Source organism: Typopeltis vanoorti, chromosome 1 (genome assembly GCF_054136105.1).
Source record: "Typopeltis vanoorti isolate ZY-2024b chromosome 1, IOZ_Tvanoo_1.0, whole genome shotgun sequence".
NCBI lineage: Eukaryota > Metazoa > Arthropoda > Arachnida > Uropygi > Thelyphonidae > Typopeltis > Typopeltis vanoorti.
The window spans coordinates 158,182,220-158,209,473 of record NC_143549.1 but is presented as its reverse complement, the minus strand read 5'-3'; the positions used below and the strand labels follow the sequence as shown (position 1 = coordinate 158,209,473).

At 37.3% G+C, this 27,254-nt stretch overlaps 1 protein-coding gene across 1 annotated transcript in view; it reads right to left on the bottom strand.

The window, feature by feature from the left end:
* LOC150110579 (cilia- and flagella-associated protein 43-like) overlaps window positions 1–27,254 on the bottom strand; it is a 609,434-nt gene that overhangs the window by 407,655 nt on the left and 174,525 nt on the right. Inside the window, exon 9 of the mRNA XM_090401881.1 lies at window positions 10,263–10,379. Coding sequence (XP_090258007.1) covers window positions 10,263–10,379 — 117 coding nt within the window. The remainder of the gene's footprint in view (window positions 1–10,262; window positions 10,380–27,254) is intronic.

Here is a 27,254-nt window from a genome sequence, read left to right as displayed (position 1 = left end):
ATTAATATACAAGTTAAACAGTAATGGTCTTAAAAAGACCCCTGAGGCATTCCACTAGTGACTTTCCTTTTCCTGGATATCACATCCCAATACACAACTTGTTGATACCTATTAGACAGCCAGTCTCCAATTCAATGCACTAATCTAATATCCAACCCCATCTGCTCCAGTTTGACTGTCAACATATCATGAGGTACTCTATCAAAATCCTTTGTGAAATCCAAGTATATTACTGTATATCCTTCTCCTCTGTCCAAAGAAGCAGTCACTTTATTGTAATAAGTAAGTAGTTTATAAAACATGACCTCCCTTTAGCAAATCCATGCTGTCCATAAAAGATAATACCATTGTTGTCAACCCAACTCTGGATCCTAGTTCTTACAAGCTTCTCCAACAACTTAACCACAACACCTGACACACAGATAGGCCTATAGTTTAATGCTCGAGTTCGATCACCTTCTTTATGAAGTGGCACAATCTTGCCCTCCTTCCACTCCTTAGGAACTTGACCAAGTGCAAGACTCATATTAAAAAAATATGTCAAGGCAGGTGTCAACTCCCTGGCACATTCCAAATAAAGCACTCTGCTTTATTGATCACAAAAGAAACGAAGAAATTATGAAAGAATTAAACCAAGAATCAGTAATAGAAAAAATTAAAAAATATAAACATAAATGGATGGAACACGTTCAAAGAATGAAAATAGAAAGCTTGTTTTGGTAATCTTTCTAGCCATTAGGAAAAAGAAAACCAGACGTCCTCTTAAATGATTCAACGATGACTTCTAAGGCCGGAACAGGCTATGCCAGGCCTAAATCCTTGATATGCATGATGATGATGATATATTATATATTATTATTATATATTATATATTCTTATATATATATATTTATTCTTCAAACTCTAGGGATACATTCTGATATTGCATCATTTAAGTATTTTTAAACACTTTCCACACACACTATCGATATCCTTCCCATCCAACAACTGATATCATGCCGCAGAACTGAGCATACTCCTCAGGCGGTCATAATTTCCAGCTTAGTAGTTCAGCATGTAATCTTTTCTGAATGGAACTTTAGCAAACCATGTAGATTGAAGTGCAGCTTGTTTCTTTGTATATATGTGTGTGTACTCCAGATGATGACCTTGATATGAAGGTCGAAACGTCGAGTGTTCATTTTAGTTTATATTAAACTAAAGTTTTGCTCTAACATGGCAGTTGTCTCCATAATTTTTGATAATGTAGTCTTTTGGGTTGTCTTTAAATTGTAGAGCTGGTTTCTTTTCATACTTGCACTTAGCTTTCTGTACAACACCTGTGACTATTCTGGCCTGCTGCTTATAATTATCATAACTGACATTATCATTATGCATATGACATTCCTTTGCCATTATCTTTTTTTTCTTAGGAATCTTTTGTTTAATTAGATTACACATCCATTTAACCTCCTACTCTATTTATTATTCAAACTCTAGGGACACATTCTGATATCACATCATTTAAGTATTTTTAAACACCTCCACACACACACTATCGATATGCTTGATAACTAATATTTAAGGAATTGACAGCGTATACTAGAAATATAAATTAAATAAACTTTAATATATACTTTCCGATATTTCGGCAAACGTCACGTTGCCATCTTCTTGGGAACTTAATACAAAGACACGTGCACACAAGTACTACATAACAGCAAAAAAAGTACTTGTGTGCACGTGTCTTTGTATTAAGTTCCCAAGAAGATGGCAACGTGACATTTGCCGAAATATCGGAAAGTATATATTAAAGTTTATTTAATTTATATTTCTAGTATACGCTTTCAATTCCTTAAATATTAGTTATCATGTTTAACCAGCGTATAATCCTCTCAACAAGAATATCAATATCCTTCCCATCCAACAACTGATACCATGCTGCAGAACTGAACATACTCCTCAGGCAGTCATAATTTCCAGCTTGGTAGTTCAGCATGTTATCTTTTCTGAATGGAACATTCATAAACTTAGCCAGTTACCAAGTGAGTAAAGCATGATCATGGTCACCAACTGGAGGCAGAATAGTTATATCTTTAACTGAACCCCCTCTGATGCTACAATCAGATCTAGCACTCTTTGACCACAAGTTCCTTCTGTAACATGCTTGTTGAGGAAGTTGTCTCACAACAGCTCAATAAATTCAGTTTTATTCTTCTCGTGATTTCACAGCTACTGAATTAATGTTCAAATAATTAAAGTCTCCTATTATGATTCCTCTTTTTTTGCATCCATTGTATTTATTTGGTGATGCATTTCTTTGTCACTAGCAACAAATCCACCAGGTCTGTAACACATCCCACTGTGTATTTAATCATGTTAGATTCCGCCAATCACCAGATAGCTACAAACTCACTGCCACATAAAAACCTGTTACTAGTATCACAGTCATGGGCCTGAACTCTACCTGGATTCAAGTCATTTGATATTATTAGCAACATGCCCTCCCCTCCTCTTTCCTAAAAATACTGTACCTTTTGCACTCATTACCGATTAGCATGACTGCTTCTGATAATCAAGTCTCACTAATATGAGGTTGACTCCCTGTGTAAAGTTCTCATACCAACTAATAATTTTTTAAGACTCCTGATGCCAAATGCATTCAAGTGTAGGCTGTCCCACTTATAGAAATCCAATCTCCCCTCAAATTCACTTCACATGTCCAAAAACTCACACCCATTCCTTCTTAACAGCCTACACATCGAATCATTGCCATTATAGCATGTATTTGTAATTCAATTCCATCAATCAAAGTAATATACTAACAATTTTTATCTTCTCACTATTCACTCTCTCTCCTCCCAACAACCTTTTCATATTCTCTCTCATACTGAATTTATCACTAGCTAAGTCATTGGTACCTACCAGAATTTTGACCTCTTTTGTTTTTCTTTTTTGTTTTTCAATTGACTGCATTATATTTTTAATTTCCGCTTCAGGAAAACTTGACATTATAACTTGCTCATCAATGGCATGTTTTATGATAGTCATCATACCAAATAGCATCCTTCTTTATACAATCAACTTTACTTATCACATATACGTTATTACATACTAACTTACTTGATTCCGTGCTTTGCTGTTTTCCATTTTGCTGCTGAACTTTTTTTTATTCTTCCTGTGTTCCTTCTAAATATCACTTGACTTTCTGTAATTCCCTCGTCATCTGTCTAATAATTTGCTTTAACCTAGCGATTTTGAAGGTTAAATTATTTTCAATATACTCTTCAATATTGTCCTGAGTGGAGAAAACCTATTTGTATGCTACTTTGCTATTGTTAGCATTTTATTATCAAACTGTCCTGTCAAGTTTCTTCTGTGTTTTTGGTGCCATTTTACAGCTTTATTTAATATTACAATATCACCATTGATATGTTATAAAGATACTAAATATTCTAAAAACACCAAAATCTACTCTAACACATACTATAAAACACTAATTTCTAAGGATAAAACAGAAGAAAACATAAAAATCACCAATTTTATATGAGCACTAAATTACACTGACCACTCACAATATCAATAATGTGAAACAGAGTTATTTCACAAAACTAGTTGAGTGTCTGAATAAACATTTTTTTATTATCAAGTTGTTCTATCTGGTTTAATACTGACATTATAATTTCATTAAAGAATTATTATTAATATTCAGGCCTCCATGGAGTCAAATGACTCATCGTGGGAGGTCCTTCCTAAGAACATAAAGTCTGTCAAGACTCATCGAGGGAAGGTCCCCCCCCCCCCTAAGAAACACAGTCTATCATACCATTCCTTAAACTCATTGACCGTTCTCGCTCGCACCACTCCATCAGGCAACGCATTCCACGGCTCAACCACCCTCCATGCAAAGAAACCACTCCTCACCCTCTTGCTCACAGTTTCCTTTTGTAACTTCCAGGGATGGCCTCCTGTCATCACTTCTTCCTGCTGTTCAACCAAGCGAAAGAACTCCCCAGTGTTAACCCTATAACCACCTCTCAACAGTTTAAAAGTCTCATTGATATCACCTCTCCTTCTTCTATCCACCAAACTCTGCAGTCCACATTCTCTCAGCCGATCCTCATAACTATCCTTGTACAGTCCTGAAACCATCTTTGTCATCCGTCTTTGTATCCTTTCCACAGTTAATTTATCCCCTTCAAATCCTAGGGACCAAATCTGAGAACAATAGTCTAAGTCTGGTCTGATCAGAGACTTATACAATGGAATGATAACCCTTTTATCTTTGCAGGTCAGTGTCCTTCTCATAATTGTAGCAATCCTCTGTGTTACCTTCACCACCTTTGCAATATGTCCCCTAAATTTCAGGTTTCTATCAATCATCAACCCCAGATCTCTCCCCTACTTTCTCTAGTATAACTCCTCCCATAGAGAATGCAGCATCCCATCGATGTTTCCCAAACCTCAAGACCTTACATTTTGCTGCATTAAACTGAGACCCCCATTCATTTGCCCATCTATCTAGCTTATTCAAATCCTCTTGCAGGGATACCACATCTGCACTATTACTAATAATCCTTCCCAGCTTCGCATCATCTGCAAGCAACAGAATATCCCCTTGCAGTCTACTGGCAATGTCATTGATATAAAGGTTAAACAATACAGGTCCTAGTACTGAGCCCTGTGGGACCCCACTTGTAACCCTCTGCCTCCTTGAAACTGCTCCACCATATACAACTCTCTGATAACTATCAGACAGCCAATCCTGAATCCAGTTGCCCAATCTGACATCCATGTGCTGCAACTTAAATATCAGTTTATCATGTGGCACCCTGTCAAATGCCTTCGCTAAGTCTAAGAATATGGCAGTATATGCCTTTCCCTCATCTAATGTTCTTGTAACTTTATTATAAAAGGCTAGTATATTGCTAAAACAAGAGTGCCCTTTCACAAATCCATGTTGACTCTCACAGATAACATTACCCTCATCTGCCCAATGCTGATAAGGGTAATTTTATCTCACTATTTTCTCCAAGATCTTAACTACTGATGACACACAAACTAGCCTATAATTAGACACTTCCAGTCTGTTAGCACCCTTATGCAATGGCACTATCGTACCTTCCTTCCATTCCCTGGGCACCTTTTCCGCAGCCACACTTTCATTGAAAAGCCAGGTTAAAGGCACTGACAGTTCCCTAGCACATTATCTCAAAACTTGTGGTGAAATACCATCCAGTCCCAAACCTTTACTGACATCCAGAGTACTCAGTATCTGAAACACACCCTCCTCCTGTACCTCTAAACCTCGAACCTGCCCTATCCCTCTAGCATTAAACTGATTCTTCTGGGATGAAATACTCCAATAAAGTGTTCATTAAACAATTCCACCATGTCCTCTGCATCAGTCACTCTATTCCCATTTTTATCCCACAATATTATTCTTCCACAGTCATTTCTCCTCCTACTGGCCACATAGCTAAAAAATTCCCTAGGATTTTCTATGGATCTTAGGGTCAATCTCCTCTCATATTCCAGTTTCGCGTTCCTTACCACACTAGTCACTCTTCTAGCCTGTGCCTTATATTCTTCACGCATCCTCTCTTCACCTGTCTCCTTATATCTCTTCCATAGCCTCTTTTTAACATGCAATTCCTGTTTAATATTGTTTGTCATCCACTTTACTCCAAATTGTGTCCTCTTCTTCACTCGCGGTATACAACTTACCATTGCTGCTAACAAATATTCTTTCACAATTTCCCATGCACTAATGATATCCCGGTCTTCCAATTCCTCCCTCCATGAAACTTCCTGAAGTTGACGTCTAAGACTATTATAATCACCTGCTTTATAATTCCACATAAGTTCCCGTCTCTTTGATACTCCTGCATGTCTATTCATTTTCCAAGTTAAAACCATATGGTCACTCTCTCCAACTGATGGGAGAGATGTCATCTCAGTTATTATCAACTCTTCTGATGCTATAACCAAATCCAAAACTCTTGAACCTCTTGTTCCCTCTGTTACATGTTGCCTAATACATTTGTCCCTCAAGAATTCTAGAAATTCCATTCCCCTATTGTTACATGCATCTTCCTCTCTCCAATTTATACTACTGTAGTTAAAATCCAATGAATAATGGATTTTAACTACAGTAGTATAAATAACAATCATTCTTCTTCTTGCACTTGCCAAACTTAACTGTCTAAACATCTCCTGGTCCCCATCCTCTGTACTCCTGGGTCTATAGCAACACCCCACTAAATATCCTGTCTTGCCCACCTCTACCTCACACCATATGCTCTCAAAATCATTTGTCTCACTGCCTTCCAAAGCCTCCACTCTTAGAGGACATAGGTCGTCACTTATCATAAGCAGTACCCCACCACCACCACGCTTTCCCCTCCAATCCTGCTGAAAAATGCTGTACCCTGCGACTTCTATTCCTGTTATTATATCCTCTTCTGTCAACCACGCCTCTGTGATCCCAATAATTTTTGGCCAAGCTGATGCTATTTGCACCACCAGTTCCTCTCCCTTATTCCAGATAATCCTGGCATTAGTAAAAAGCATATAAATGCCATTGTTTCTATACCCAGCATTATCCCCTCTAAACTCCACTGGGCTCAGTGTTACCTAATGTCGTCTCCCTTCTCCCAAGTATCTATTCCCACAAGAGGCCACCCCTGCTATCATCCTCCCTGGGACACACTGACTCGTTCAGAACAGCAATCTCTCCAGATGTCTACGTCCTTCCTCATTCAAATGTAAGCTGTCTCTCGCATACAATTCCTCTCTTTCCTCAAACACACTCCAAGCATCCACATATACCAGTCTTCTCTTGTCACACATTCTAGTTATTATGTCATTCAATATTACTACTCTTCTGCTCAGCTCGTCATTATCATGCCTAGGCAACATGCGCACTATTTTTCCTCTCTCTGTCTTCTTCCGTACAGCCTCAAGCAAAAATCTCATATCTCTCGCTGCCCGACTTACATTACCACTCAAGTCCATCATAATCATCTCATCCAACCTTTCACCCCTCTTAATTGCCATAGCCACCCTTTCTATTGTTCCTCCTGGCAAGCTCTCCTCACGCATCCTATCTTGAATACCACAGATCATTGAGTCGCCATACATTATACCTCTTACCATTCCCTCTCTCCTATTGTTTCCATTCTCTTCTCTTCTTTCATTCCCATAGGTCTCTCTCATTCCATCTCTCCTACCGTTTCCATTCTCTGGAGGGAAGACAGACAGACAAGTAAGAAGTATAAAAACTCTTAGAATTAAAATAATTAAAACAAAACACTTTTCATATCTTGGGTTAAATCGCTCCATTCATTTTTTTTTTTTTTTCAGCATCTGTCAGATATTAGCCATTCTTTCTGTTTGCCACTGTATATCACAAATAACATCCAAATGAATGAACATCATGTTTTCCCACTATTCTGGGATAGTAAGAAAAACCTTCCTGTTGAATTAATACTCATCATATTTAAGTTTGGGAGAAGATTATCTTGTGGCCAGGAACAATAGATACATCAGTACACCTATAGAAGAGCAGCAGTCAGGACTTTCTTTTACACTCAAGATTTTATTTGCTAGCCTACAGTATGCCTAAGTGCATGGTAGTGTGAATATCTCTCTGCACATGGAGATGCATTGGTGACCAATATGAAATATTGTTCTAATAATTTAATAACCATTAGTTAATTATTATCCCATGATGTGTGTTTTCTCCTCTAAACAACATGAGTGATTATTTAAATCTATTCTAGGTATCAATACCAGACTGGATGTTTTTTGCAGTTTATTATAGTGAGGAAGTTTGTATTGTAGATTTTACTATGGTAATAATCAGCTGTAATTCTGATGGCATATGAATTTTTTTCAGAATCATATCTTCTTCTTCTTCTGTAGCTTCTCCCACTTAAGTGGGGTCACTGTTGATAATGAGTCTCCTCCACACCCTCCTGTCTTGCCCCCCCCCCGGGTGTACCACCAGTGGTACACCCAGAGGGGGGGGGGGGGGCAAGGGGCCTGGGCACCCCCCAAAGAAAAGGAAAAAACACTAGAAAAATTTCCAAAAATCTTTTCCTAATTAAAATTCATTTTTTTTATTTATGTTGTGTGCTACTTATGAATTAGCGATCACTGCAGATGCTCAGTTATAGGTCGTATGCGATGTGCAGTGTGTATTTGCAAAACGTCTACTCAACTCGGCCCCCACCCCCCCAAAGGTTAAATCCTGAGCACTCGGCCCCCTCCAAGATAAAATCCTGAGTGCGCCACTGGTCACCACATCCAAGTTCTTCATCGTCAAGTCCTTTTCTACCAGCTCCCTCCATCTCTTCTTTGGCCACCCACACTTCCGCCTTCCTTGCACATCCATCTGCATGACCCTTCTTCCCACATATTCGTCCTCCCTTCTCATCACATGACCAAACCATCTCAACCTTGCCTCTTGTATTTTTGCTCCTAAGTTCGTAACTTTCACTGTACCCCTGACATAGTTATTTCTCAGACGATCCTTTGTGGCCACACCGCATCCACCTAAGCATTCTCATCTCTGCTACTTCCATCCTGCTGATGTTATTTTTCCTCAGGGCCACAGTTTCTATAGCATACGTCATAGCTGGCCTCACTACTGTCCTATAGATGTTGCCTTTCAGACTGATCGGCACCCTCTTATCGCATAACACTCCAGCCATCTCCCTCCAGTTCCTCCAACCCGCTTGTATCCTGCATCCCACTTCTTTCTCAGCTCCTCCATCTTCCACTGTTGAACCTAAGTATCTAAAGTCTCTCACCTTCTTGATGACATTTCCTTCCAGCTCCAGATCTGTCTCCTGTGTGCCGCCCACTGTGCAACACATATACTCCGTCTTAGTTCTGCTCGGTCTCATACCTCTCTCTTCCAGTACTTTTCTCATCTTTCCAGTTTAGTTCCCACTTCTTCTCTTGAATCTGCACATAGCAAGATGTCATCTGCATACAACATTGTCCAAGGTGCATCTTCTCTCACTTCCTCTGTTACCACCTCCATCACAATATTAAACAGAAACGGACTTAATGCTGACCCTTGATGCAAGCCAACTGTTACTTGAAAACTTTCTATCTGTTCCAGACAGGTCCAAACACTTGTCTTCACATTTCTGTACATCTCCCGCACCAACCTGACATATTTCTCCGGAACCTTCTTCTCCCTCAGACACCTCTAGACTTCTTGCTTTGGCACTCTATCGTATGCATTCTCAAGATCAATAAATGCCAGATGTAGCTCCCTTTGTTTCTCTTGATACTTTTCCATCATCTGCAGTAACCCAAAGATAACATCTGTTGGGGATCTACAAGGCATGAAACCAAATTGTTCCTTTGCAATCTCCACCTCCTTCCTCAATCTACCATCAAGAACCCTTTCTAGGATTTTCATTGTGTGGGACATCAACTTTATTCCTCTGTAATTTTTACAGTCTTGTGCATCCCCTTTATCCTTGTAGATGGGGACAAAAGTACTCTCCCTCCATTCCTTGGGTATATTTTCCTGTTGGCAAACTTTCATGAACAGGTCACACAGCAGGTCAATTCCCCCTTCCCCCAGTGCCTTCCATGCCTCCACTGGAATTCTGTCAGGGCCCACCGATTTTACATTCCTCATCCTCTTCATGGTCTCTGTCACTTCCACTCTACTGATGTTCTGCACCATCCCCTCAGAAGGCTGCCCATCTTCTCTGTGAGTCCTTGCATTTTCCTCATTCAAAAGTCCCTCAAAGTATATTTTCCATCTGTTTCTTATGTCCACATCTCTCCATAATACTCTTCCTTCAGCGTCTTTGATCTGCCTGACATGTAAGATGTCCTTTGCTGCTTTATTTCTACATTTCGCTAGTTGGTAAATTTTTCTCTGTCCTTCCTTTGTTTCTAATTGATTATACAGATCTTGATATGCCATGGCCTTCGCCTGTGCCACAACTCTCTTGGCTTCTTGCTTTCTCTCTCTGTACACCTCTCTGTCCTCTTCCACTCTTGACTCATCCCACTTCTGCTTTGCCTTTCTCTTAGCTGTCACTGCCATTTGTACATTATTATTCCACCGCCAACCCTCCTTCTGCTCTCTAATCTTTCCAGATGTCTCACCAAGCACCTCGATTGCACAGCTCAGGATTACTTTTGAATTATGTTTCCACCAATCTTTTCTGAACTATATGGTTTATATTATGTAATAATTTATACTTGCTGCTTAATATTGTAAAATAAGTTAAGAAAGATATACTCACAATGCAATATTGTGAAGGATTATGCAAGAATCCTATTCCAACAATGGGAGTTATATCACCACTTAATATGCACGAAACATCTTTATCTTCACATGGAGCATATGTGAATAGTGAGCCCTGCTGATCAAAAAACATTAATAAATCAACAGAATCATCTAAATATAATCTTATACATTTACATTTATTCAAGATAATCCATAACAAGTAGAGAAATTAATTTCAATTCACTTCATCTCAGTTGCCTTCACTTAATGAAATAAAATCAATACCTGCGTGTCATAGTCAACAAGTAACTTGGCTTACTATAAACTTAAATAATGGGGAAGGAGTGTCCCGGGTTTGATTCCCGTCAAAGACATGAGGAATTTAAGGATCTTCCTCAGCCATAGCCAAGTTAGCCAGTCTTGGGCGTGGGCAGTACAGTTTTTTCTGCCAGTTTATTGGGCATTTTTCATCACGCAAGCAGGCAAACTGGCCCCATGAACACACACGGATCTACAGCCATAAATACTTAATCACCCATGAGGGGGCTCAACTTGCCCCAATAGGGACGGGGGAGAAAAAGGGAGGAAACTCCATAAGAATAAATAAATAAATTGTAAAAATAGTTTGTGAGTGGTATCAGATTTCTATACTGAAATCTAAGTATCCAAGTAAGACTACAGTAATTTGTAATTTGCTATGATAGTTTGCAATCTATTCTCAAAATTCAATCTTAACTTAAACAACAATTAAGTAAACTGAGTCTTCTCACCTCTAATTATAAAATGAAAAACAGTTTACTAATATTAGGATATATTTGAAAAAATACATACAATATTCTGAACTTTACTTCAACAACAGAAAGCTGTCTTAAAATCTAAAAATACAAACAAACAAATCATGTCTGATCTGGTTTATGGGCCCAAAAATATACCAGCTAAAAAAGAATTATCTCATTTGAAAGAAACAGTTCTCCTTAAAACCACTTTATCTAGGAAATAATTGCAGATTTCCCATTCTTAGTTAGTGATATGAAAAGTTCAGACCTGATGAAAAAAGCTTCAAATTCAAACACTGTCTAGTGTTCCTCTTTTAATGCCTTCTAGAATAATATCACGTTTCTTCTTTCTACTTTCATCTTCAGGATTCACAATCTTTTTCCTTTTCCTGTATGAAGGATTTTCCCAAAGAAAAATGATCGAACACTTAAAAATCAACTAGGTGTATCCTCCAAAACAGCCATTAAATCATTACTACACTAATGGAACCTATAATATCAGTTAAAAATGTCTTTTACTATATCAGAAACTTCATTCTAGTTCTCTCTTGAAAGAAACAGTTCTCCTTGAAACCACTTTATCTAGGAAATAACTGTAGATGATGGTCTTGAAATGATTGTCTTGATTGGGAGAATGAATGGCAAGCAAGAATGGCTAACTTGCAGAGAGAGAGAGAGAGATACATGAGCTAAAAGAGGAGTGGAATGTCTCGGGAATGAGATGAGAAGCATGAAAGATGAGATTAGGTGAATGGAATAGATGAATGCAAAGCAAACCAGAGTACGAGTGAGAGAGAGAGTTATGGGAATGATTGAAGAGAAGAGAACAGGAATGGTAGAAGAGAGGGAATCAGAGAGAGAGACATGAGAATGATAGAAGAAAAGAGAACAGAAACAGTAGAAGTGAGGGAATGAGAGAGAGAATTGTGGGAATGATAAAAGAAGAAAGAATGGAAACAGTAGGAGCAAGGTAATGAGAAGAATGTGAGGGAGTGCTGGAACCAGGGATAGAGTGATGCCAGGACAGCAAGGAAGTAGGGGAACACAGAGTGAGGGAGTTAGGGGAGTTAGAGGAGAGAGAGAGTGAGGGAGCAATCAAGGAATAAAGTGGTAAGAGGTGTGATGTATGGAGACTCGATGATCCGTGGTGTGCAAGATAGGATGCCAGAGGAATGTTTCCCTGGAGAAACAATAGAAAGTGTGACTCTGGCAATTAAGCAGGGTGAAAGGGTGGATGAGATGATTGTGATGGTGGGTGGGCACAAATGACTTGACAGGCAGTGTAAATCAGGTGGTGAAAGATTTGAGATTCATGCTTGAGGTTGTATAAAAGAAAACACAGAGAGGAAAGATAGTGTGTGTGTTTCTTGTTGAAAGGCTTATACGCTGGTTAAACATGATAACTAATAACTAAGGAATTGACAGCGTACACTAGAAATATAAATTAAAACAACTTTAATAAATACTTTCCAATATTTCAGCAACGTCACGTTGCCATCTTCAATGGGAACTTAAAATAAAGAACAGGTGCACGCAAGTACTACATAACAGCAAATGAGAAAAGAAGCGAGGAAGCTACCATTTTTCTAAAGTCCTGATGGTGCCCCCTGGTGGGCTATATTGGTAGTTATTGCCCTTTGGGCTGAAGTTCTTCTGATATATGTTTCCAAAATTTGGGGCAGTCTTATGCACTCAAATTTGTTGAGGGTTGGCATGTTCCTATGGGCTGAGGCTAATTCCATGAATAGTCTTTCATATTTGAACTTGCTGCAGTGTATTACTGTGGCTTTCTTCCACCTTATTCTGTGGCGGGTATCCAGAGCATGGTCTGCAAGCCCTGAGTGGCTATACTGGAGAAATCAGATGTAGTCCTTGTGTTCTGAGATTCTGATATTTGCTGTCCTGCCTGTTTGGTCAAAGTAGGACAATTTACAGCTGCAAGGGACCTGGTAGGTCTAGGGGAAGTGATTTGTCTTTAGTCGAGTGGATAAGGGATGCCAATTTTCTATATGGTCTGTAACAGGTGGTTGAGTCATGTTTTTTTAGGATTTTGTTGATTTTTTTCTGAGGTGCCTCGGATGTAGGGGATGGTGATGGATTTAGAGTAATCTTTTTTGTGAAGGAGGGGGGAGGTGGGTTGTGGATAACTGGTTTAAGTATTTTTTGGATTTTATTGGGGGGGGGGGTAGCCATTGGCTGAGAAAGTGTTAAGGATGTGATTTAGTTCAGTGGTTAGGGCTTGATCATTGGAACAGATACGTTTTGCCCTGTTGAATAGTGTCTTAATAACTCCATATTGTTGTGAGGGGGGGTGGTGGTGGGATTGTTGGTGAATGAATCTTGTTGGTCTGTATGGGTGGGTTTTCTATAAACTGAGAAAACCAAGGTTCCATCAGGTTGGCAGGTGACTAGTGTGTCTAGGAAGGGGAGGCTATTGTTTTTCTCTTTTTCCAGGATGAACTTGATTCTAGGGTGTTGGTTGTTTAAGTGTGTTAAGAAGGGGAGGAGTGTATCCAGGCCATGTGGCCAAATAGCGAACACATCATCAATGTAGTGAAGCCATATGGTAGGTTTTTGTGAGGATACATAAAAAATTCCTCCACTTCTACCTTAGTAGAACCTTCTGTGGGACCATAGGCACAAATAAGTCTCATTGTCCAGTTCCCCATTCTCATATTTGCCCAAATCACTCTACTTGAGACTGACTGCCATTCAAGAAGATTAGCCTCGTATTTTGTGTTGAATACTATGGTTAATCCTTTTCCTTGATTGTTATTGCCTGAATATAACATTTTGTATTTATTGCTCAGAAAGAGCTCACCACTTTTTGTCTTTTTTGTTTCAGTCACTCCTATTATGTCGATCTAGTACTTATCTAATTCCTCAGCTAGCTCCATTTCTTTGCCATTCAGGCTTATGTTGATAGTACCGATCTTTAAATCTGGTGATGTTGAGTTGGGGTGTGTTTTCAGATTTGTTCCAGTAGCTGACTTTTCGTTGTTTGCCCTGGTTCCCTGGTGAAAACAGCAGGGGTCTTGTTTAACCGGGCGAAGCCCTCCAGCCAGCATGAAATTTTGTCATGTTGTACCATCATTTTTTATATTGGTTTAACCAATAAGAATACAATTTGGTTGGCTAAATCCCAAATTGTCAGCCCCAACCTCGTTCGTTCGTTCAGTATCGGGTGCACCACAAGAAGGTGAGGATTGTACATTAGGTCAGAAGCCCTGGTTGGTTTTCCGCATTCCTTTAAAGGCTATGTGGAGGTCTCCTCTCAGTTATACAGCTTTGACCCTTAAGTACCCCCCCCCTTAGAATTTACTAACTTAGTAATTCTACTATTTCAACTGATTCAGTTACTTCCCTAATCATCAGCATTCATTAAAATCATTCTGCAATAAACATTCTTCCTTTTACTTGCAACATACAAAAATAACTCTTTGGCATTATCTTTGGTCTATACTGCTAACTTCCTTTCATACCCTACTTTTGCTTTTCTTACAACATTGGTTACTTTCTGCCCTGAGCTTTGTACTGCTCATGTGTCTGCTAGTCACTTTTCTCCTTGAATTCCCACCAAAAATTTTTCTTTTCTTCTTTTTTTTTTCTTTTTTTTTGTAGATACAGTTTAATGTTGGTATTCATCTATTTAACTCCCACTTGATTTATTCTCCTGCCTCTAGGAATTCAGTCTGCTATCACTTCCCTCAAACAATCCTTTATCACTTCCCATTCACTATCTGCCCTTGCAATTTCACATGCCATGGCACTAATTATGAGAATACTTATGAGAATCTTAATACGAAGAATTGCATCTAAAGTGGAAGAATTTCTTGGAGAAAATCAGTTTGGTTTTAGGAAGGGTAGAGGAACAAGAGATGCGATTGTGACTGTTAAGAATAGTAAGTGAAAGAAGTCTAGAAGTGAAAAAAGAAGTTAACATCTGTTATATAGATTTTGAGAAAGCTTTTGACTATGCAAAATGGGATAAGATGGTGGAAGTAATGGAAAAGATTGGTATAAATTGGAAAGACAGAAGGCTAATTATGGGACAAACTGCCATGGTGAGAGACATATATGGTACAACAGAACCAGGTATCATTAGACAAGGAGTAAGACAAGGCTGTTCTTCACCAATTTTGTTCAACATGTATTCCGAAGCAATGTTAAAAGAAGCACTGGATAATTCGGAAGAAGGTATAAAGATTGGAGGTAGACAGATATTTGCAATAAGATACACAGATGAATAGACGTTACAATCAAACACTGAAACAGTACTACAACATCTGTTGAACAGATTACTGGAATCCTGTATCAATTGTGGAATGAAAATTAATATCAGTATAAACAAAGGTGATGAAAATAGCAAAGAAAGAGGCAAATATGGTTATCAGAATAAATGGGGACAAATTGAATCAAGTAAAGACATTTAAATATCTAGGAAGTGTCATTAGCAGTGATGGAAGATGTAAAAGTGACATAAAAGCAAGAATAGCGATGGGAAGAGACAAGAGAAGTAAAATGGATAGAGACCTAAAGAAAAGACTAATAAAATGTTATGTGTGGAGTGTTGCCCTCTATTATGCATCTGAAACTTGGACATTGAAGAAAGAAGAAATTAAGATTTTGGAAAGCTTTGAGATGTGGATTGATGGATGGAAAAAATCAAATGGACAGATAAAATAGCTGATGAAGAGGTCTTAAAAAGGGTAGAAGAAGAAAGAAGTCTGTTAAAGAGGATAAAAAGAAGCAAGGAAAACTGGATCGGATATATTCTGAGAGGGAATGGAATCATCAGAGATGCCATCAAAGGAAAAATAGATGGAAAAAGACCCAGAGGAAGAGTAAGGAAAACAATGCTAGATGATATGCTCAATGGAGACAGGTACACAACCTTGAAAGAGAAGGCTCAGAACAGAAGAGAGTGGAAGGAAAGTTTTTGCTACTAAAAGAAGAACCTACTCAATTGCAGAATACTAAAGAAGAAGAAGGCACTAATTCAAGCAAATCTTCTGTTTGTCATACTTACAAGCTCTGTGATTCGACATATACCCCTCTTAAGTGAAAATTCCACATATTAAAGGTCAAGATGATATGATCTTTCTTACCATCTGGTGGCAATGTGGTCATATTGGTTACAGACACATTCTCTGATGCAATTACTAGATCTGGCACCCACAACCACTGGTATATTCCATCACATGCTGCATCAGGTAATTATTCCTTAGTAATTGCATAAATTACTAAGGAATAATTCTTTATAATTATTCCTTAGTAATGCTTCTTATAATTCTTCTGATCTGTGTTCCCAAGTTGAAGTCCCCCATAACAATTATTCTCCCTCCTTCCCTCCACTCACTGAGATTATTTGCTGATGCATACTAATCCAACCATCCTTTACATCTCCTGATCTATAAAAGCAACCTGTATATTTTGTTCTGCTGACCACTATCTCACATCAGATGGCCTCAAATGTGCTATTTTCACTGGCCCGCAGTTGAACTCCTACTCTCTTTGGTTGCATTTCATCAGCTATCATCATTAATACTCCTCCCCTCATTCATTTCTCTCTCTCTGTCCTCCCCAAACACACTATACCCTTCGCATTCTGTCCCACTAACTATATAATAAAACACTGAAATAATAGTTCCTGACAAGTTTCATAAATCGTAGGATTTACATCTTCAGGGGGTAAATAGTATAACTTAAAGTTTAAACAAGAGAATTAATAAATACAAATCATAACCATCTAGCTATTCATAAAACTCAAATAACAGAATGCAGATATATAACATTATTGACATTGAACAATACTGGACGATGTCACGTGTTCTTGTTCTCGTTCATACAGTCCGAGCTCATCAATCTGAGGTCGGACTGTATGAACTTAGATTGATTGATAGCTCAGATTGATGAGCTCAGACTGTATGAACGAGAACAAGAACACGTGACATCGTCCAGTATTATTCAATGTCAATAACGTTATATATCTGCATTCTGTTATTTGAGTTTTATGAATAGCCAGACAGTTATGATTTGTATTTATTAATTCTTTTGTTTAAACTTTAAGTTATACTATTTACCCCCTGAAGATGTAAATCCTATGATTTACGAAACTTGTCGGGAGCTAATATTTCAGTATTTTATATAACTAAATAATTAAAAAATGTGGTGTAATCACCGAAATATATCTTTTGAACCAATTAGTTACAGAAGTCTACGCCTGCAATATATCATCTTCTGTCAACCATGTCTCACTAATGTTTTCCTGGGATTGTTGATCTGGGATGGCCAACAATTTGTCAACAATTTACAGAACAGATAGACCTGCAACATGGCATCCTATCACAATGCATTTCAAATTCCACCAGTTCCCTTCTCGCAGCCATTTCACCCAGACAGAGATGCACTGACTCGGGAGCATCATATACCTCTAATTCATACTGGCTACAAATCCTGTATATTATATTCCTTGGAAAAAGCATCAGGAAGAAGACTGTTCCACAGTACAGCAGTAGCAGGGATGAAGGAGGAGGAAAAGAACCTTGTTCTGTGGATTTCAAGGTGCAGTGTGAAAGGATGTTGGGCAGCTGCTGTACATGTTCCAATAGGCTTAGTACTGAGTGAGGGAATTATTGATGCTATTTCAGATGAACATTTGCCATGGAAATATTTATAGAATACACAAATTGCAGAGACCAAACCTCTGTGTGAAAGTGGGTTGTTAAGATATGGGTTATTTATTAATCTAATTGCTCTCCTCTGTATTGAGTCAAGCATTTTGAGAGAGCTTTTAGGAGCCTCACTCCAAATGTGAGAGCAGTATTTGATAGCTGGGTGGATTTGTAATTTGTATAAGGTTAACAGCTGTTTAGAGATGAAGTAACATCTTGAGCGAAAGAGACATCCTAGTTTTTTTGGAAGATAAGGATGCATTGGTTATGATGTATTTATGCTAGAAGAGGACTGATGTCAGGGTAATTCCAAAAAGAGAAATCTAATCTTGTCTGGAAATTTGAGTGTTATAAAAAAATAGTACTGGTGGAAAATGGTTCTTTTTTGTGAGAAATAAGACAGAATTGAGTTTTACTAGCATTGAAATTGATGAGGTTGCCTGAGCCCCCACTGGAGGACGGCTTAGAGATCAGAATTGAGGGCAGTGGTGGTTGATGTTCTATAGGTTGAAGTGAGTTGTGTGGCATAAGGTTTATCAAATGAAAGGGAGGAGTGCAATGCGCTGTCATCTTCAAAACTGTGTATTGGGTTGAAGGTAAACTGAAGTAGGTCAATGATAGTTTCCTTGCACTATTTCGGGCTTCAGTATAAGCATTGAAGGAGGATGGAAGATTGCAGCCTTGGCACATTGTTTGGAGAACCAGGGTTTAGTGAGGGGATGGCAGTTCAGAGAAGTGTGGAATGCATGTTTCCAAGCCAGTGAGGATTACTTTGGTGATACATTTCATGCATATGTTTGGACTGGATGACTGAAACAATAGTCCAACCATGGGAATGAAGCATAGAAGGAGACTATCCCAGACACTGTTATAATGCTAAACTACTCTTGTATGGCATTATAACAGTGTCAGGTGGGATAGCCTCCGTGACTTCTATTGTTGCATGAGGGAGGAGATGAGTACTAGATTGTGGTCAGAATTACTCAGGGGGGGGGGATCACTACTTGGGGAGTGGTTCAGGTTATCTGGTATTCTGGTTGGCATGTGAACAATTTGTGTAAGGTCGTTAACGATGGCAAATGTTTCAGCATCTCTGCCTGCAATCTCCCAACAGTGAAATTATATTTAATTTCACTGTTGGGAGAGTGGGACTGGAGAAAATCAATTTTTAAGGAGAGGAAATTAATGAACTCAGAGTGGTTGGTGGCATTAGGAGAACAATAGAGACAGCAAATGAATTTGACTGAGTGGGGAAAGATATATTTTCAACCAAAGAAGGTGAAAGTTACGCAATTCTAGGTTAGGTGCTCTCTGGCAAGATATGTCACAGTGGATATATGCACAGATGCCACCCTTGGTCGAGTTAAACAGTGTGTAGTTTGGAAGGTTGAGATGGATAGTGCTCGGGGGAGGTGGATTTGAGTTTCTGCTGAAAAGAATAGGTGAAGTTTGGTGGACTGAAGATGGTAGTGGACACTATTAAGGTTGGAGTGGAGGCCACAGATGTCGGTGAAGTAGATGTGAAAGGTTCTGTGGGACATATATTTGATCGCAAGGGTCTTGCACATCTCCTATGTAGTGCCTGCATACTGGTCCTCACAGTGGCTGCTAGTGGTGTCACTTAATTTTTGCACTAGTTTAACTTGTTTGTAATCGATGATCCAACTGCTGTCTCCAATTTGGCATTTTTCTTCAAGTTGTTTTCTAAGTTGGTGTCCTTGTTCCCTCTGCGCAAATATAAAGTAAAGACAGGTCGAGTATATATGCGCTATTGGAGGCAAGTGTCCTGTAACTTGTTATTTATTGCCATTATCAATTTGGATGTGCTTGTCAGTGTATCATGAGTCACTTTCATGAGATGTGGAAAGTTCATTCCATCCTTGCTTTTATTTATGGATCTGAAACAATGGCATCTAACAATATTTATGGGATCAAAGTTGTATTCTCCTGCTAATTTGCTGACATCTTCTTTTAATGATTTATCATTTTTTGTTGGAAAGTTTAAAATAATGGCATAAAGTTTCCTGTTTTCGGCCTTGATTGACTCGTGTAGTGCTGATGCGATAAGGTCGTTTAGTTTTAGTGGGAAAGGGTGCACTTGCGATGGGGCACTGATCGTCAAGTAGCTCGAGCTTAGTTTACAGCATTCGGATTTTGGAAGAGAGAATTTCGATCATAGTATTAAGGTGTTGTTTGAGATTCTCAACTGATTTGCCCAAGTTTAGAAGCTGTTTTACGAAAGGGAGGCACAGCAGACAGAAAAAAGGTTGGGTTGAGATCGATAACTAACTTGTGTGCCACTTCATCTATTTTTGTGCAGGAAGCATGTAGTCAGTAGCAACAGAAATCGCACAATATACCCTTTTTTTCAGTAACTTGTTTTACAGCTAGAGCACTTCATATCATCATCATCATTGGGTTTTTTGGTGATGTCGCTACATGCTGTCGAGACTTGAGGAACTCTTTCATCGTTGGCCTTTATTGCTGCCGTCTTTACTTTGTATGGTAGGCATAGTGGGCACTTTCACATGGCTGCTTTTTAATTGTAAGGATAACTGATGTGATGGACTATGGGTACTTTCAGGTTTTGCAGAAGTAATCACTCCTTAGTACCCTCTGTTAGGTTCCTGTTTGCTGATTATTTTGCATGAAAAACACTTACAAAAATAATAAAATGTTGGAGCACAAGTTTAATAACTTATTCACAGGTGCCACCTTTAAATGTTGTCCATTGACTTCTTTCAAAGCAGTGTAGCTGCTTCACAACACTTCATAATATCTTCTACTGCAGTCATCTCTTTCTCTTATTCTAATAATTCTTATTCTATTTATTTGGAATATTTAGGATCGAATACCATTGTTAAAGTATTTTTTTTAGATAAGAAACAACTATCTGAAACCACAAGTGCATCTCCTTGCAGACATGTATAATGTTATGCATTATCGGAAGGGTCACTACCCAGACTGGTTTCAACCAGTAGCGAATTCTCCATGCTTGCTATGCTTGCTGCACAAGCTCATTAATTGAGAAATAAGTAATACTTATTTGTTAATAAATGCATGCATTTATAAGCATTCCATTTAGGCTTTTATTTTTGTAGACAGAAGACGTTTTAAGCCATTTCTGCTCCCTCCACATCATCTCATCACATCCACATCATGTTGCCTAAACACGCCCATACATAGTCAAAGTAGCTCTAGCCAGCGAGCTTCAGCCAGCCTTTACAAGTGTGCGTGTTGCTTCGGAAAATTAAGTTACAACCAACTTTTTATGATGATGTTATTGACCAGTTCATAAAGAAGAACTGTAGGGTAGAATTTGTATTCAAGTAGCTAAATTGAAAAAGACAGAATATCATTTGTAAAATAAATGTTATATTTGTATGATTAAATGTACATAAATTTCTAAATACAGGTAACTCTCGTATAATGCGGTACTTATACAACACTGTTTCGATATAACGTAGTCTAAAATTGTAGTAACCCTTGTTGAACACGGCACTTATACAACACGGTTCCGATAAAAACACGGTCTACAAATTGTAGTAACCCTTTATCTTTTCATATGTTTTTCACCATGCGATTTTAAAATCAAATTTTATCTTCATTAAATTTGTGTCTGCCTGTATCCCGCATGTAATTATAAGTAGCGAATTTATATTAGGGGAAATACCCTTTAGCATGCATGTACCTCAATTGTTTACTGTATAAAACGTTTATTGTTGAAAATTGTCCTTGTTTCTGCCAGGAAAGTGCATTAAAAATCATAAGTGTGTTCATCTCAAGCTGAGCACTTTATTTTCTGGTGAGTTACATACAATATGTAATACTTGCTTTTTTGCGTAAAAACTTATTTTTATAGTAATGACCACAAACTGCAACGAAAGGGAAAAACCAACATTGAAAACAAAATTAATTTCTCTTGAAGAAAAATATTCAAAATCTTGGATCAGTTGAAAAATGGAGAAAAACCAGGAGTTTTTGCAGGGACTTGGAATTTAAATGAATCGACAATTCGAACAATCAAACAAAATGAACATAAAATCCAAGAAAGTGTTTATTGCTGGGTCAACGATAAGTGCAAAGTGCATTACTCATGTATGCGATATTCTAATGGAAAAATGAAGAAATCTCTAATGATTTCGATAGAACATTGCACCTCAAAAGAAAATTGCTATGGATGGAAATCTTATTAACCTTCCAAACGGCTAGGACATCTATAAACATCCAACTAAATCTGGATATGATTCAGCCCACCTGTTTAAAGAACCAGGATAAGAAGTGCAATTTGACCATCCTGTCCATTAGAAGGTGTGATAAATCCTCATGCTGAAGAGGATTATCTCACGTTCGTAGCTACCTCTCAGTTGCCTATAACAAGAAATGCACATCCTTGTTCTATGCTGGTCAACTGGATTTTAGTTATATAGGATAGACTAAAAATAGAGAAATTATTTATATTTTTGTTTTCTCTTTTTATTGTACAATACAATTTTAATTTCTGGACAAAATAAAGGTCTTGCATAATTTCTTCACTTAAATATTGCCTTACCTTGGAGAACCAATTTCATTTTTAATTTTTTTGCACTAATTTTTTTCTAATCGCTTTCTAGACAAAACATTATTCTTTGTTCTCGAAGAAATTAATTCACGATGATTATTTGAAATATTCTTTTAAAAAAAGAAAAGAAAACCAGCTGCCGACGTTCCAGATTATATTATTTTTATTTTTGTACAAAACCATCGAAATCGAATAATACTTCACAGATTTCCTTTAGGACATGCTGGAGCAACTTTGCTTTATAGACAATAACATGAAATTCTTTAATCATATCACTAAATTTTTTCTTTATATTATATAGTAATCTACTGTTCTTTCTACTTTCACTTTCTTGGTTTCCCTGTATAATTGGTCATTACAAAATGAAATTAACAGTTATAGATATTTACTGCATAATTCAGATATTTTATTTTCCAATTTTTAAAGTAAGCGATACATTTGCTTATTTTTATCATTCAAAATATGTATATCAAATGCATCAAATGTGAAATTTCATTTCCTTTCACAATACAAATGAACTTTATTTCGACTTTGATAGCATCACCCCCCCCCTCCCGTTGCAACATTACCAGACACTCGAAAGCTCTTATGAAACATAGGTACAGTTTTTATTTCATTCGTGATTTTTCCATAATAATTGTTCCACATAACATTTTTGACACAGAAACTAAGTTTTGATTATTATAAATTTGCAAATTATAAATAAGAAAATATACATATTATTTCCCTATTATTATAAATCAGGAAGTTACGTGACGTTGGCTAATAGGGGAAATTAATATTTAAAAACACTGTCATCATACAAATGCAATATCAGAATATGCTTCAAATGTCTGCTAATCAATCAGAAAGATGGAAAAACAGAACAAGGAATTTCTGCCTGTAAAATATTCAGTTATTGCACGAGGTACTTTAGTGTGCTGCCTTCTGGGCATGTTCTTTTGATCTAGTTCCTAGTGTGTGTGTGTGTGTGCAGGGGAGGGGGGGGGGAGTTAGTGATTTCCATTTCCATTAGTCTACAACTTGTTACTGGGCAGAAAGGAATATTAGAAAGTATACCCAATATACAATTCATTTGTGAGATGGCAAGCAAGAGCAGCAGCAGCAATAGCAGTAATTTTTTTCAAGATAATTATCAAATAATTTAGAATTTTTCAATAATAAAAGTGAAACTGATCACTATAAATAAAGAAATCATTTTTGGCATAAATACTTCATCAGCCTGTAAAAGAAATGTCAGTTTTACTGTGTTAGGATATCTGAACAACAGAAAACGAAACAAGACATTCTTGCTTGAGGCAATTTAGTGCAACTTCTAGGAAACTTTCTGTCTTGTGTTTCTCAGAAGAGTAATCTAAGACTTTTAGCTTTTCCTCTAGGTAAGAGGATTATTGTCCAGCATTTCTAAAGCGTATTTCAGAAATAGCAATCAGCAGAAATAGAAGTAGTAATATTTAGATTTTTTTTTTTAAAAAAAAAGAAACAGAAATAACACAATTGAAATTTCTTTGTCTGGGTTCTACATGTTGAAAATACAGCATAGTATTTCTAAATCTTAGAATAATTTCAGCAGACCACTGATTTCAGAATCAAAGAAAGAGTACAGAATTAGAAGCTTCGATATACAACAATATTATTGCTTTATTTCTTTTGTCAAAACAGTAAACTGAAATAAGAGATTATTATAATTACGGCTATTTTGCCTGCTTCAATTTAGGAGTGCCCCTGTTTAAATGTCATTGGCTATTTACTCATGGATTCTTAGGGCACTGTAGATGTAAATTTACCAAAAAGTATATGTAGCATAAGGAAGAGAAATTTACACATACCTTTTTCTGGGTGTTGAGGCTTTTCTTCTTTCTGCGATGTCCAAAAACTACTGAGTGTGTGGAGGTGGGGGGGGGGGTAGGCAATTTGGGAGAATTAAATTAGAAAAACCCGGGTTTTTTTCCAGTAATATATATATAAACATATATATTATATTATTATATTATATAGGGTGGGGGAAAAGGTGAAAGGGTTGATTTTTTATATAGGAAAGGGGAAAAAGGGAGTTGACGGGGTGCGGTCCGTTTCGATTAATTCTTGGTCGTCATCTGAACACGGCATATCTGAAGATAGCATCCACTTTCCCAATGTGTTTAGATGATGACTAAGAATTAGTCGAAACGGAACCGCACCCCGTCAACCCCCTTTTTCCCCTTCCCTATATAAAAAATCAACCCTTTCGCCTTTTCCCCCACCCTATATAATATAGCAATATAATATATACGTTTATATATATCTTACTGAAAAAAACCCCGGGTTCTTCTAATTTAATTCTCCCAAATTGCCTACCCACCCCCACCCCCCACCTCCACACACTCAGTAGTTTTTGGACATCACAGAAAGAAGAAAAGCCGCAACACCCAGAAAAAGGTATGTGTAAATTTCTCTTCCTTATGCTACATATACTTTTTGGTAAATTTACATCTACAATGCCCTAAGAATCCATGAGTAAATAGCCAATGCCATTTATACAGGGGCACTCCTAAACTGAAGCAGGCAAAATAGCCGTAATTATAATAGTTTATTAAGAGGAGTAACATGGGAGTTTTCACAGAAATAATATACATGAAATAAGAGATTTTGAATACCGTCTGAAAGCTTTCAAAGCTATAGAAATTTAAAGTAGTTATGCAACTCAGTTCCAGGACAGGAGAGGGGGGGTTGCAGTAAAAATCCTAAAAATGAGCATAAATTTTTACTCATTCCATACAGGATATCCTTCCTATTATATTTTCAACATATCTACAGTGGTTAAGCACTGGATATTATAGTAATGTGCATCCTACAAAAAAAAAAAACCTCTGTTGCAATTTTCAGCAAAAGAAGAAGGCGAAGAGTCTCTGATAAGATACCATTAGGTATAAATTTTTGATACTAAAAAAGATACAATATCAGAAACCGAGTAATGCAGTTTACAATCATTTGTTGTTCATAAAAAAAATAAAAAAAAAACAATCGTTCCTGAAATTGAAATGCGACAATCCATATAAAGGTATTTTGCAAAGAAAGAAAACAAAATGTCATATTTATTTCACTAAATGTTATTTAAAAATATAAATATTTGACAGAACATTTTAAACGTAAACAAACATTTGAAAATTCGCGAAAAAGAATCTATACTGTCAGTAAAGTGGAGGAAATTAACTATGACTAAAGTATATTCATTGCAAAGGATGATCTACGGTCATTTCAGGATTGATTATTTATTTTGGCAGTGTGAAACTTCTATTTTTGGAAAGAAACACAAGAAATAAATTGTTCAGCAAAAAAAAAAAAAATAACGATCAAATATCCTAGTACAGTGAAGAAAATTCGAAATAACAGAGTACATGTAAAGACAAGTGACACAAAAGTCGCTCGACCACAGTTAATCCGCTAATGGCTCTCAAATCGCCGTTAAGGGATTAACAGCAGAGGAGGGTAAATACTTGATAAAAGACAGAATGCTGATGAAGTTATGATCCATAAAAAAGTCTGGGGTAGTCTTGCTATTTCATCCACCTTGGCCGGTAGGAGAGTTAAACAAAAAACTCTCAAAGTTTATAAACATTTATAGTGCAGACCAGGTGTTCAATGCAGATGAATCCGGGTTATATTGGAAAAAGTTGCAAAAATGGACCTATATTTCGAAAAATGAAAGATCAGCTCCTAGATTCAAAGTTTCCAAAGATAAAATTACTCTACTGTTTTGTAGTAATGCATCAGGTGATTACATGACATAACTAGTGTTTATTAACCAATCCTCAAATCCTCGTGCTGTGAAAGATTAAAATATGCACTATTTTATTTTACCTAAAACATTTATGCATTATGTGCAATGAAGTTTAAATACAATTTGTAATTTTTATACTTTTATACTATGTATTTGTTTCATAGTTTATATGTTTTCTTAACTTACATGAATTACCTGAATTAAATAAAAATATTTTTTTTATTCAATTGTTGTTTATATAATTTAAAAAAAAAAAAAAAAAAAAAACAATTTCGGAACATAACCCTACTTTTTCTATGTGATCTGAGACTCACATAACGTGATTTATATAATGCGGCATTTCTGTGGAACCTAACATCCACGTTATACAAGGGTTACCTGTACATAGTTTAAAATGGTCAGTAATTCATTATTCCGCTAATCAGACTTCAATCACACCTCCCATTAACCCTGAATGATAACAAGTCGTGAATTTCAAGACCAGCAATCGCCCCTGGTTTCAACCTATATTGAGGTGAAAAAGTAAAGGATTACTCATCATAGGCCTAGAGTAGTTAGTATAGGGGTGCAAGAGAGCCTGGTAGTATTAGGAGAAAAAAAGACAGATGGATAGTATGAGAGAGAGAAAAAAGGCTTCAGCTGTTTTATATCATCATATAGCCAAAGGCTATCAGTTTTCCTTTTTCACCAATCTCATATAGATGAACAACCAAGAAACCAATTGAAACTAAAGCGCAAAGATGACTGATACCCAGGTGGTTAGCAACATCTGGGTTAACTGCCTTCAGTTGGCCTTCTCTGTCTGGGATTGCTCTCCAGTCATCCTTGCAATTGACTATAAGACTACATTGAATTAAGAGAATGGAACTATTTAAAAAACCTCTCATAGCAAGAATAGACAGAATTTTATAGTTCAGATGCAAACTTGTTTGCTTACACTTGGATAAAGGATTAAATCAAGTATATAATTTCTTGGTATCTTTAAATTATCTGAAACCAGTCATATTCAGTTATTTTGATTAACCAATCAATAATGTCCCAAGTGGCTTAATTTTCGTAGGAATAAATGTGTGAGAACACATGCAATTTACAGTCAAAAAAATACTTGCTGTGGTGATAGTGGTTGTGGGAGGTAGATGGCTTGATGTAGGTGATTGGTAGTAGAGGTTCTGTGTAGTGGTGGAGATGGAGAGTTGTACGATGGGTGTTCTCCTGCAGCGAGTCTTCGGACTCCTTG